Source organism: Molossus molossus, unplaced genomic scaffold, assembly GCF_014108415.1.
Source record: "Molossus molossus isolate mMolMol1 unplaced genomic scaffold, mMolMol1.p scaffold_m16_p_10, whole genome shotgun sequence".
Lineage (NCBI taxonomy): Eukaryota > Metazoa > Chordata > Mammalia > Chiroptera > Molossidae > Molossus > Molossus molossus.
Genome location: NW_023425345.1, coordinates 104,124,258 through 104,136,873, shown reverse-complemented (window position 1 = coordinate 104,136,873; position 12,616 = coordinate 104,124,258). Strand labels below are relative to the sequence as shown.

General features: G+C 51.2%; 1 protein-coding gene across 1 annotated transcript; it reads right to left on the bottom strand.

Moving 5' to 3' along the window:
* Positions 1-2,126: 2,126 nt before the first annotated feature.
* Positions 2,127-3,427, bottom strand: LOC118623483 (gap junction alpha-3 protein-like). Its single transcript, XM_036251126.1, is given in 2 exon segments — positions 2,127-2,539; positions 2,542-3,427. Coding segments are annotated over 2 exon segments (1,299 nt in total).
* Between the last annotated feature and the right edge of the window lie 9,189 nt (positions 3,428-12,616).

Here is a 12,616-nt window from a genome sequence, read left to right as displayed (position 1 = left end):
CCATAGGCTCTATTGCAGAACTGTACTTCTCTGTGGACTGGCTGTAGGGACTTGGACCTAATTTGACATCCTCGCCAGGCTCTGAGTGGGCCAAGCAGACTGTGGTCAACTGCACAATACTGGCCTCTTCATGACGTATAGGAATAAAATCCAATTTTAAAATGCAAAATCTAAATGCAGTTATAGTCCCACTCACACCAACCCCAATCAAGATCAAATTGTGGTCTGAAAAAAAGCTTCTCATCGTTATTAACAGTCTCCAGGGTAGAACCTAAGGACCTGGACAAGTTTCCCACTCACACAAAGAGCTGCACTTCCCCTGTCTGATAACTGAGACTGCATTTTCTAAATGACCACGGCTTCTCTGTCACAGTGCTGTTCACACTGGGACTCTCTAGAGGCCCTTCTCAGCCAGGAGAGCGCAACCTCACTCCCGAAGCCCGAGGACCCCCTGCGTGTGATGGCGACCTTCTCTCCCGGCATCCACACTGGCAGTGCTTATGCACTAGCCCTGGGAGAACTGACTCAGCAGTCACTCAGATATTCTCAGGAGGGCTCACCTCCTGCTCCTTGTCCATCTGTCTGAGACAGGCTGCAGGTTGCGTATGGAAAGCGAGCCCACACCACAGCTCATTAATGAACTAGCTACTCACATTAGTCAGTCTTTTCATCACAAAAGAATCATCAAACAATTAAAGGAATTAATAAAAACAAATGGATCAATTGCCGGTGCAGGTTGTTTTGCTGCATAAGGACTAACTACAATCAGTGGCTGTTGGAGGTGAAAAGGGACACGAGGACCAGACTCGGCATCAGCACTGCGCACAGGCTCAGCCACTGGCTGAGACGAACTGCGTGTGTGCAGGACAGAAATTCCCTCATCTTTTAGCCACACCCCCCCACACACACACACACAAAGAGCCTCGCCTGTCACAGCAGCCATCCACGCGGTGACAGTCCCCGGCACGCGCATGAAATCACACAAGCACTCACCCAGGAGTGAACCCAGACACTTTTATTTACACGTTAGAAAGCAAACGGGCTGCCCACAGAGAAGGCGAGGAGCCAGGAGAGGTTCCCGGGGACAGCTAACAAGGGGCAGTGCCTTCTCTCATCTGGGGAGATACTTTTTCTGGCAACAGCTGTTAACTCTTAACCTCCCATCCAAAAACTTTAAGTATTTGAAAGGCACCTGAGAGACTTCCTGCTTTTATTTTATTTGGTACGTTCTCTAGTAATTAGCTGACTCACGAAGTCAAAGCAGTGCTTTTAAAATAAATTTCAAATCTTTCCTAGTGGGAAATGGGACAAATAGTCAGCATTTGGTCAGTATCCACATGACAGGAATACATTTCTTTTCTGTTTTCTGAAGGAGAGGAAGTGGGGGAAGTAGGCCTATCTGTACAAGTCAAAGCAGCAAATAGGATTTCGAAACAGGCACAGAGACTGCCTGCCACGTTATTGACTCCTCAGCTGTGAAAAGGGCTCTCGCTGGGGCTGCGTCCCCACCCGCGTTCCTGCCGGCCGCCTCGCGCCCTCGCCACACGCTCTGCCGCTCGTCCCACTTGTCACGCCGCCTGCGCTTGGGTGTCCTGGACTTCACGCGCGGCTTCAGACTCAAATGACACTACCTAGGCTTGCTCTCAGTCCCCTTTAGGTGCAGTTTGGCGAATACCCCAATGAACTCCGACTCAGAGTTAAAGTGTCAAACAGAGAGAGGGCTGAGTGCAGCTGTGGCCTTCTGAGCGGCCCAGAGGCTCGGGGAGCTCAGGACAGAAAACCTAGTGGCAGAAACGGAAGTGACTGCAGGCACCTGCCTGTCACCGCAGAACAGTCCCCCACAGAGACAGAGACACCTGAGAAGGTGGCTGGGTTCTGGGCTCTTGGGTGGCTGTGAATATCATCATTACAGGCCATCGGCCCTGCACCCCACTTTGCCCGCCCCCATGGAGAGCAGGAGTCCCCCCGGGCCCCTCCAGCACTAGGGCAGCAGCCCTGACAGGAAACCTGGCCTCTCTGCTGATCTTCCCCTGCCCCGCTCCAGTGCTCTCTGCACTCAGGTGAAGTGCACTTTGGTTTTGTTGCTAGAAAAGAGGTCATCACAAAGCTGTCTGGAGAGACCACCACTAAATGGCCAAGTCACTGGGTCTGGCCCGACTGCCGCTGCTCTCACTGGCCTTGCTTGACCGTCTGGGGTCTGTGGGGGGCAGAGGTGGCGGGTGCATCTCCACATTGGGGGGCGCTGCCTGCCGCCCCTCCTCAGCAGTCACTGCCAGTCTGCTCTCCCCCAAGGTGCTGCCGGCCCCGTCCCCCAGCAGGACAGGCTCTTTGCTGCCTGCTCTGTCCCCCTGAGGGGTTGGCTGGGAGCTGCCTGGAGGCGTAAAGGAGGAGGATGTGGACACAGGGGGCGAGGCCGTCCTCACAGAAGTCTGCTGTTCGGTCTCCTGGTTGGCCCAGTTCTGCTCTGTCGTTAGAAGGTGGTGGCTGCTGTCGTAGGATTGGTCAGGGTGGCCCTTCCCCTGTGTCTGGGACCAGGCTGCCTTGTGTCTGGTGCTGGCGGAAGGGCCCTGGGATAGGCTGTGGCCATTGCCTGTCCCAGGGAGGAAGCGGAGTGAGTGTAGGAAGGAGGGCACCCCACAGTACCGGTGTCTGTGGCCTAGTGGGAGGGGAGTGGGATCACATCCCCAGATATTGTGACCCCCATCCTGGATTCAGGGGTGTCTGGGCCATAGTGGTTGGTCACACCCTGTTTCAGCTTCTTCCAGCCCAGGTGGTATAACTCCAGCACATTGAGTAAGAGGGACAGGCAGGCCACGACCAGCATGAAGATGATGAAGATGGTCTTCTCCGTGGGCCTGGAGATGAAGCAGTCCACGGTGTTGGGGCAGGGCCACCGGTCACAGTGGTAGAGCGGCTTCAGCTCAAAGCCATACAGGTAGTACTGCCCGATGATAAAGCCCACTTCAAACAGCATCTTAAAGATGATGTTGAAGACATAGGTCCGGAGCAGGGCCCCGGCAATGCGGACCTTGCCCAGGTCGTCCCGCACTGGGGCCCTGTCCAGGCTGTGGGTGCTCTCTCTCTTCACCTGCTCCTCCTCCCGCCCCTTCTTCTTCTGCTCCATGCGCACGATGTGCAGCAGGTGCCCCAGGTAGATGAGGGTGGGCGTGGACACGAAGATGATCTGCAGCACCCAGAAGCGGGTGTGGGAGATGGGGAAGGCTTTGTCGTAGCAGACGTTCTCGCAGCCCGGCTGCCCGGTGTTGCAGGTGAAGCCCGACTGCTCGTCTCCCCACACTGACTCCACGCCGGCTCCCAGCAACAAGATCCGGAAGATGAACAGCACGGTCAGCCAGACCTTGCCAATGACCGTGGAGTGCTCCTGTGCGGTATCCAACAGTCTCCCCAGAAGGCTCCAGTCACCCATGCTTCAGACTTCCAGCCTGTAAGGGAACATGCTCTTTAATATGCAGGTAGGACGGGTGGGCCACAGCCCAACCAGCTGAAGGGGCTGGTGTCCTTGTACATGGGGGTTGGAAAATAGTGTCATTGGGTGGCTGTCCTCCGGATTCCTGTGTGTCCTGTCCTGCAAAGAGCTTCACACATATGTGTGTGAATGTCATGTGTTGTGAGTATACTTGTGTGCATGTATGTATGTGCATTGTGTATAGTGCACGCATGTGTGTACATGCAGGTATACATACAAGTGTACATGGGTATACATTGTGTACCTATCTATGTGTGTTGTGCCACCTGGGTTAAACCAGGTTTACAGCACTGATCTAGTAGTGAACTTTGCTACCTTCCACCAGTGCAGCATAAATGAGACGAACAGGTTATCTAACTCACTTCAGAGATGAGGACATTGAGCAAGAAAAATCAGTGACTCTCCCAGCCTCCTAACTCCACCCTGGGCTCTTGGAGGCTGGGTCTCTGCAGGAGCTCTGGGGCTGCCCGTGAGGCCAGCCAGCTCCTGGTCTCACCTGTCCTGCTCCCATGAGGTTAGAGCAGCCTCCTTCCAAGTTGCGCTGTGCTCCTTCCACCTACATAACTCCCCGGATTAATCTGTTCCCTCCCCCACGCTTTACTTTCCTTCTGACTCTCTCTGCAAATGTTGCATAAACAGTTCACTCAGCTCACACGGATTCACCGCATGTGCCTCCATCTGTAAGGTGGGGCCATGGTCATACCCAGTGAACTGCCTCTGGGACAGGGAAGTCAGGCCCAGGGGCCCACTTCGGGAAGGAGACAGTGCTCCTCGAAAGTGGCGGACCACGCCCGAAAGACGTCCTCTGTGTGGCCTCTGCTCAAACGGGCCAGAAGCTCGGACCTGGAACTGCAGACAGCGCCGCTGCTCCCGGGGCGTCTGTGCAGCCGGAAAGCGGCTCAGCGGGAGTATGCATGAGAACCTATCATGTTGAATCCTAAGAGGCTTAACAATACTAACTTTTAGGGATTGCTTAAAGGCAAATAAACCAACAAGACTTTACTCCCTGGGATCTAAAAAAAATAGGCAATCGTCTCTCTCTCCCAGTTTTTGGGGGAGACAACCAAATTTTTAGTGGCCTTGTTTTGACAAAGCTAAAAAAATAAATAGAAATAAGAAAAAGTAGGCAAATGTTAATCCTCTTTTAGAGTAAGCTTCCAAGTCTGCTTCAGTCATTTGAGCTCTGCAGAGAAATCTCAGTCTCCACTATCCCACCAGCCTCCTTGCCCCGTACTGTGACGGCCATTCTTAGACAGGACAAGTTTTCATTGAGAAACTTAATTCTTGAGCATGAAACAGCCCACCCTCCCTGAAGGATGTCAGAAGTCAGGGAATTATTCTAGGTTACATCCTGCTTCCCCTCCAAGCTATTAATTCTGACTCCTGCACAGACCCCACAGCCATCCAGCTGGGCTTGGAGGGATCCATCGACCCCAGACCGTCACAAGACCCCTAACCCTCCTTGGCGCCAGCCCCTCCCTCCACGCTGCTGGACCCCTGCCTCTGGGGCGCAGGACAAGAGCCAAGGCCAGTGGGCACCACCCAAGAAGACCTGGCCCAGCACTGTGGGCACGAAGCTTCCTGTGCGCCCTGCAACTCCACCTTTGTGCGTGAACACGGGCTGCGTCTTCAACGTAAGCGTGGTCTCCATCCTAAGACCTACCTGCGGAGGCGGGAAAGTTCAGGAGAATGGGGAGCTCTAGAAGGGCAGAGGGACCCCAGAGAGGGGCATTCGTATTAAAAGGTGCAGCCAGGGAGCAGTGAAACTTGAGCTGGGCTTCGGAGACGTGGCTTTGGGTAGAATGGAGAGTAAGGGAGTGCATTTCAGAACAGTGCGAGGTCCCCGTGGAGTGGAGCACGTGTGACCTGTGACTGAGCCGGCGCCGGGTGAGAGGGCTGTGGACTGAAGGGCTGCGGGTGCAGGTGCAGCTGGGCTGTGGCCATGTCTGCACAATGGCGTTCTGTCAGCACTGGGGGTGCACACGAACCAGAGGACTGGGGAGCCACTAGCCCCTGGCGGGGGAGAGAGGTGCTCAAGTGTCGTTCAAGAAAGAAGGGTCCCCCCTCCACAGCCCGCAGGGACTCAGGAAGGGTATGTGACCTTGGAGTGAGTGTCAAAGGCCCGGCTGGATGACAGGAGGGGCGAATGGAAAAGAGGAAGGACAGACAGGAGACACTTTCTGAAGACAAGAATAAAGCAGCGGGTAGTATCTGAGCAGAGCCCGAGGTGAGAGGTACGAAGGAAAGACAAGTCCCAGGTGCCTGGGCCCGGTGAGCAGGACAGTGAGGGGATTGGAAGAGGAGGACGCGGGGACAGGCGCTGGCTGGGGTGGAAGAGGCCGGGAACGCTGGCGTGTGGCTGGATGGGGAGCAGTGCTGGGAGATTTGCGGGCAAGTGTCGGGCAGGAAGCTGGAGCCGTGGGGTAGAAGCAGCTGGGAACAGGGTCTACAGGGTGACTCCTCCGCTCCCGGGTGGGGGCCACCGTGCCAAGGACAGAGTTTAGAGACGACGTCGTGGGAAACGCAGCACAAGAGATGAAGAGGATGCGGAACCAACCCGCTGCCCTGGGTGCCTAAAAGGCGCCGGTGTGGGGGGTGCCTGGCGAAGGGCCGGGATCTGACCAGGGGCTGAGGGCCTGAGACCGAGCAGAGCTGGAGACCACCCTCAGTGTGCGCCTGGCCAGTTCTCACAGAGAGGCCACAGTCTTTAGGTGTTATTAGGGTCTTGGAATTTACGCCCTGAAAACTTGTTTAACCTCTCCTTTTATTTTCATTGTTGTTTCAAACCCTTAGTCTTCTGGCAACGTTCCTTTAGAAAATTCTAACCACAGGAGGAACATGGTCAGGGCAGCCCTGCGTGCTTGTAAGGACCAGCACCACAGGGCCGGCAGGTGCAGGGGACTGGGCGGGGCTGGGAGCAAGGTCACCGGGACCGGGCGGGCAGTCCGACTCCCCTGCCGATGCCCTCGGGTCTCAGAAGGCACATTCTCGTGAGAGCATCATCAAGCAGAGCTGGGGCGGCCCAGACTTGAGGAGGCTTGTGGAGGACTTTGCAGAAGGTGACCAACAATGTCAGGGTGTGTCAGAGCCTTCCAGAAGGATGGAAATGAAGAAGAGGCCCTGTAACCTAACAATATGGAGGCCTCGGATGGTTCTCAAGTGACAGGAGGGGACAAAACCAAAAGCCTGGGCATGGGCCGAGAGAGGCAAATTCAGATTGCTACTACTTTCTTTGGAGTTGTTGTTTATACCTAAGATTGGTCCCAACTCAACTTTTTGTAGTATTATTGGATTTTTGTAGAAGTTAGAATCTCTAGACTGTTTTAATAACATTTAGTACAATACGCACACTATGTGTTACTAATATATTTAGGTGCAATACTGAAGAAAATCCTAAAAATATATACATTTTATTTATTCTCTGTTAACTGCATATTCAAGTAATAGTAACATTTAAAAACCTAATTTTTATTTCAATTCTTTATGTGCAAGAGGTTTTATAAAATGGCTATGATAAATACAGAGAATTCATTTTATGTTACTAATGTATAGTGTAAAAGTTATTTTAGTTAAGAAAATGAATATTACTTAAAATGTAAGTAACATTCAAGGAATTCACTTTCTCGTTGGCAAACCGTGAACTGTTTCACACGCCCTGACCTGAGGCAGCTCCGAGCTGGTTAACCCGTGCCGGTTAACCCATGCTGGTTAACCTACACGGCTCTGTCTAGCAGTTACAGCAGTGGAGCTTCTGTGAATTACTTCACAGGAAATTCTGGGTTCCCCTTATTAGATGCTCATCTCAACGTGCACTAAACGGCCGCACCCGTGGAATATGGGCCAAATGAGCTGATGTTTGCTTTGAACACTGACCTTTGGGAAATGAATCCCCATTTCGTCTCTGAACTTCTACTGTCTGCTTTGCTGTTTCTCAAAGCTGACAATGGACTGCTAGTGAAGTGACACGTAAGTCACCGTCATTCTGAGTTCTTGGGTCCAGGAGACCAACACAGAATTCACGTCTCAGCTGTTTGTATATAACCATTTTTATTTTTATTTTTAGTTACTTATTTATTTTTATCCTCACCTTGAGGACATTTTTGCATTTATCTTCAGAGAGAGCAGGAGGGAGAGAGGTAGGAAGAGAGAATGAGAAACATCGACATGAAAGAGACACATCGACTGGTTGCCACCCACACAACCCCAGCCAGGGCGGGGGACAAACCGCAACGAAGGGACGTGCCCTTAGCGGGAACCAAAGCAGGGTCTCACAGGTCCGCGGGCCGATGCTCTAACCGCTGAGCCAAACCGGCCAGGGCTATAGAACCATTTTTAAGTGGCATATTTTGGCGCTATGGATAAAATAAAAACTGAACTCCCCTTGACTCTAAAGCCCAGGTCACAAATATTTGTCCTAGGAGGAATTCTGTTCACTAGAGCACAGACAGCAAAGCAAGTACATTCATGTCCCTGCCACTAACCCACAGGACAGCCGCTAAAGAAAGGATCACTGTGGTCAGAATAGTGTTTCCCACTCTTGTACTTGAATGTACAGTAACCAGCATATAGGTCAAGAATCAGGTCCTAATCATTAAAGGGTTTCTTCAGACACACACACACACACCACCCACATCATGCTAAAAAGTTTCCTTAGCCTTGGCCGGTTTGGCTCATCAGCCCCTGGACCAAAGAGTCACAGGTTTGATTCTGGTCACCGGCATGGACCTCGGTTTCAGTTCCTGGCTCTGGTCAGACAATCAATCTATGTGTCTCTCTCACATTGATGTTTCTCTCTCTCTCTCTCTCTCTCTCTCTCTCTCTCTCTCCCTCCCTCCCTCCCTCCCTCCCGCACTCCCTTCCTCCTTTCCTCCCTCCCACTCTGTCTGAAGATAAATATTAAAAAAAAAAAAAAAAAATCCTCAGGTGAAGATTTAAAAAAAAAGCAATATTGTTCTTAACAAAACCAAGAAGCTGTGCAGAGAGCCGGCACTGCTGGACCAGCCTGGGGTGACCCTCCTTCCCTCCTTCCTGAGACCCTGTGTCCCTGAGCTTCCAGGGTTGAAGTAATCCTTGGAGCCCTCCAAACTGAAGTTCTAGACTCTAGAATCTAGGGCAATTCCTGCTCCCCCTCCCTCGAGGGAGACATCTCCAGGAAAACATATCCTCCCAGTTTTTGGCAAACCCCCAGGAACCCTTTACTCAGCTGAGAACCGGGTTCTGTGGGAACCTCCAGCATCACAGGAACCTCAGTTACCCCAAAGGGACCTCAGAAAGTCCCGAACCTCGCCCTCCAGCCCTGCTGCTCCCACACTTCCCAAAGATTCCCAGCGGAATCCCAGAGGCCCGTTTCCACTCAGTTGTCCCGGCCGGTTCTGGGGCCCTCGCCCTGGCTTACCCCGCTGCCTGCGCTCCTGGGAACAGCGTCCTGCTGCTCTGGACGAGAACTTTCTCTACCTCCGCCTGAGCCGAGAGTGTCTACCTGTGCCAGGTAACCTCGGGCCCACCACGGCCACACCCCGAGCCCACCCAGCCCCGCCTTCCACATCCTCACACCCACCTTGTGCAACTGCACCCGCATCCCTCCCCCGCCTGCACCCGCATCCCCGCCTGCATCGCTCCACCTGCTTCTTGAGACCAGCCCCAGCCCCTGCTGTGCACGTAGGCGGGGCCCAGCGCCTGGCCCGGTGACTCTGTTCCCCCCACACTGGAGGGAAGGCCATGGGCCCCAGACACTGTTGGCTGTTGTCCCCTGAGGCGCCGGGAGCAGCTGGAGTGGTTCGGCCGCGGGCGGAGCGCTGGCGACACAGCCCGGGGACTCGCAATAGCGCCGCCAGCCTGGCTCCCTTCAAGCGCACTCACTGGGGTCGCGGTCAGAGACGCCCTTGGGCTGTTAAGAACTTGTTCCCCTGCGCTTGAGACCTGGCCCCGCTGAGGGGATAGGGAGGGTCATCGCCGTCGCTGATTCCCGCTGGTCCTGGTGATCGCGAGGGCGAAGCCTAACCTGCTGGCCTCCGGGTAGAGTTGACCGTCGGTCAGAGATGAGCTCCCTGCACTGGACAGGGAACCTGCCACTCAGGCCAAGACCAGGGAAGGACCCGCTGTGACCGTGCCAGCTCGGCTGGCTCGGCTCAGGCCCCTCCGCATTGCACACGGTCGCTCCCCAGGGTCCAGCCCGGGCCTGGCCCGCAGGGTCTTTCACAGGTGTTAGGGGACTGAACTTTGCGGGTCACTCTACACGCTGAAAATGGGCTCAGAGCTGCCTTTAGGAGTGGATTTGTTGTGGGGGTGGGCTAACGAGCCTCTGGTTGTTTTCAAATCCCCGTGGAGCAGCTTCCACCGGCGGCCTTCATCAGGGCTGACATCTGTTCTGATTAGCAGTCTGCCGGCCCTGGAGAGTTTACCTGTCCAGGTGTCCCAGGGAGAAAGAAAACCAAGCGTCCCCGGGCACATCTGGAATCGTTTCTCCTTGTGGAACCCGAGGTGTGTGTGTAGTAAGTAGGTGTAGTTTTGGAGACTATGGTGTTTTTTTAATTGAGAAATATTACTCAAGAAGTTTTTCAAATATTTTTTATTCTCTCTGAGAAACAAAAGAGTAGTTTCTATTTATATATTTTTAATCACAAAACAATTAAAGTTCATTATACTTGTAGTCTTCTTACAACTATTATTGCTATTCCTGGGGTAATAAATGAAAATAAGATATTGCCATTATTTTAAACTTTTCATTGAAATACAGTTAAAATGATCTGCATTACAAAGTAAATACAGAAGCATATAGAGTCAAAGTGGAAGTCCGAATTCTCAGCTCCTCTCAGAGGTATCAGCATGAACATCGCATCGCATTTCCTTCTAGTCTCTTCTATGCCATTGTAACTGTTTCTCCTGGGGACCTTCAGGAACAAAAAGCTGAATCATGAAAGATGGCACTCTTTTGCTAGGAGTATAACGGAGACTAATGGTTTGACCCCTTTCATTTCTTGGAGAAGCTGAATAACCCATGGAGGGTTATATGCCACCTGGTCATATGACGGGATGACCAGTTTCTCAGGTTTAAGGTCCAGAATAGAAGCCAGATTGATAGGAAGCCGCTCGCTGCTGCCACCTACTGTCAGCAAGGGTCACTACAGGGCGCTGCCTCCTCCCCAGCCCCTGGGGCTCCCTCAGGATGGCAGGGCCCTGCCAGCACCAGCCTAGGCCTTCTTAGGACCCTCCTGCACCCGCACAGGCACACCCTCCCCTCTGTGAAACCTCACCACTCATTGCTCCGGAGTTTATGTTTCCAATTTGTAGCTCTCTAGCCATTGCTGCTGAAAATGAAAAACAGAAACACACACAAATGTATGCTGTTTCCTCTCATAAGTGGTGTAATGAGCAACATTAGCAAACTGCTGTAATCTCATGGTTACAGTGAGTGGCTTGTCACCAGGTTCTTAGGTAGGTTTTTTCCTGCGTTTCTATAAGCTCTCTGTCACCTGGATTTTGGAGTCTCACCATCTAGGTTTGTGAACACCACAGTCCAAAACAATATGGTGTTTGCTCAAAAAATTAAAAATTGAACTGCCATTTGACCCAGTGATCTCACTCCTAGAAATACATCCTTAGAAGCCTGAAACACCAATCAGAAAGCATATATGTACCCCTATGTACATAGCAGCACTATTTACAATTACTAAGATCTGGAAGCATCCCAAGTGTCCATCAGTAGACGAATGGATAAAAAGCTGTGGTACATATACACAATGGAGTACTATGCAGTTGTAACAAAGAAAGATCTCTTATCATTTGAGATAACATGGAGGGACCTGGAGAGTATTATGCTAAGCGAAATAAGCCAATCAGAGAAAGACAAATGTTACATGATCTCACTTATTTGTGGAATATAGTGAACAGAACAAACTGATTAACAGAATGGACCTGGAGATATGGATGTGGGGTACAGACTGAAAAATCTCAGAAGAAGGGGGTGGGGGGGAGGGAAGAGATAAACCACAGAACTTATATGTATGTATGTGTAACCATGGACATAGACAACAATGCTGGGTAGGGGTGGGATCAGGAGGAGGGTGTCAACGGGGGAAGAAAGAGAAACATCTGTAACAAAAAAGAAAACAAAGCACCACAGTCTGATGATTTCTTGGCCATCACTCATCTGTGGAGGATCACTTATTTTAAAAAGCATTTAAAATCATCATCTCATTATTAATGCAGCAGTTCTTTAAAGATTCAGTGTTATTTGGCTTTACTTCTCTTATATTGTTAATGGGGAAATAACCCAACATATTCCATTAAAATTTTTCAGGCTCCTTATTAATTGTGAGATCTACTTTTCCAAACCAAAAATAAAGGTTTAGGGCAATTTTGAATCACAATAACTCAAGAAAGCATGGGTTTTCCCATTTTCCTTGCTTTTTCCAAAAGAGAGAGATCTCAGTGTGAACAGATACTTGCACACCCGTGTTCACAGCATTATGAGCCACAATGGCTAGAGGTGGAAGCAACATAAGTATCCATTGATCTCTGCAGTGGTCTATACCCACAATGGAGTGTTATTCTGCCTTAAAGAGGAAGGGAATTCTGACACATGCTACAACATCTGAACCTTGAGGACATTGTGGTAATGAAATAAGCCTGTCACAAGAGGACCGACACTTACAGGAGGCACGCAGACCAGTCAGATTCATAGAGACAGAAAGTAGATGGTGGGTGCCAGGGCTGAGAAGGGGGATGGGGAGTTAGTGTTGAGTGGAGAAGATGGAAAGGTTCTGGAGACAGACAGTAGCAATGGTTGCAGAACAATGTGGATGTTCTTAATGCCCCAGGACCGTACAACTAGTGGATTTTATGTTATGTATATTTTACTGCAATACAGGTTTGAAAATGAAGACTAGGAAAATTAATAAAACAATTGTTTCTTTCTTTTTTTTTTTTTTTTAATCCTCACCTGAGGATATTTTTCCATTGTTTGTTAGAGAGAGTAGAAGGGAGGGAGAAAGGAGAAGGAGAGAAGAGAGACATCAATGTGAGAGAGACACATCAATTGGTTGCCTCTCTAACAACCCCAACCAAAGCCAGGAATTGAACCCACAACCTAGGTACACGCTTTTGACTCAGAAATGAACCGGTGACCCT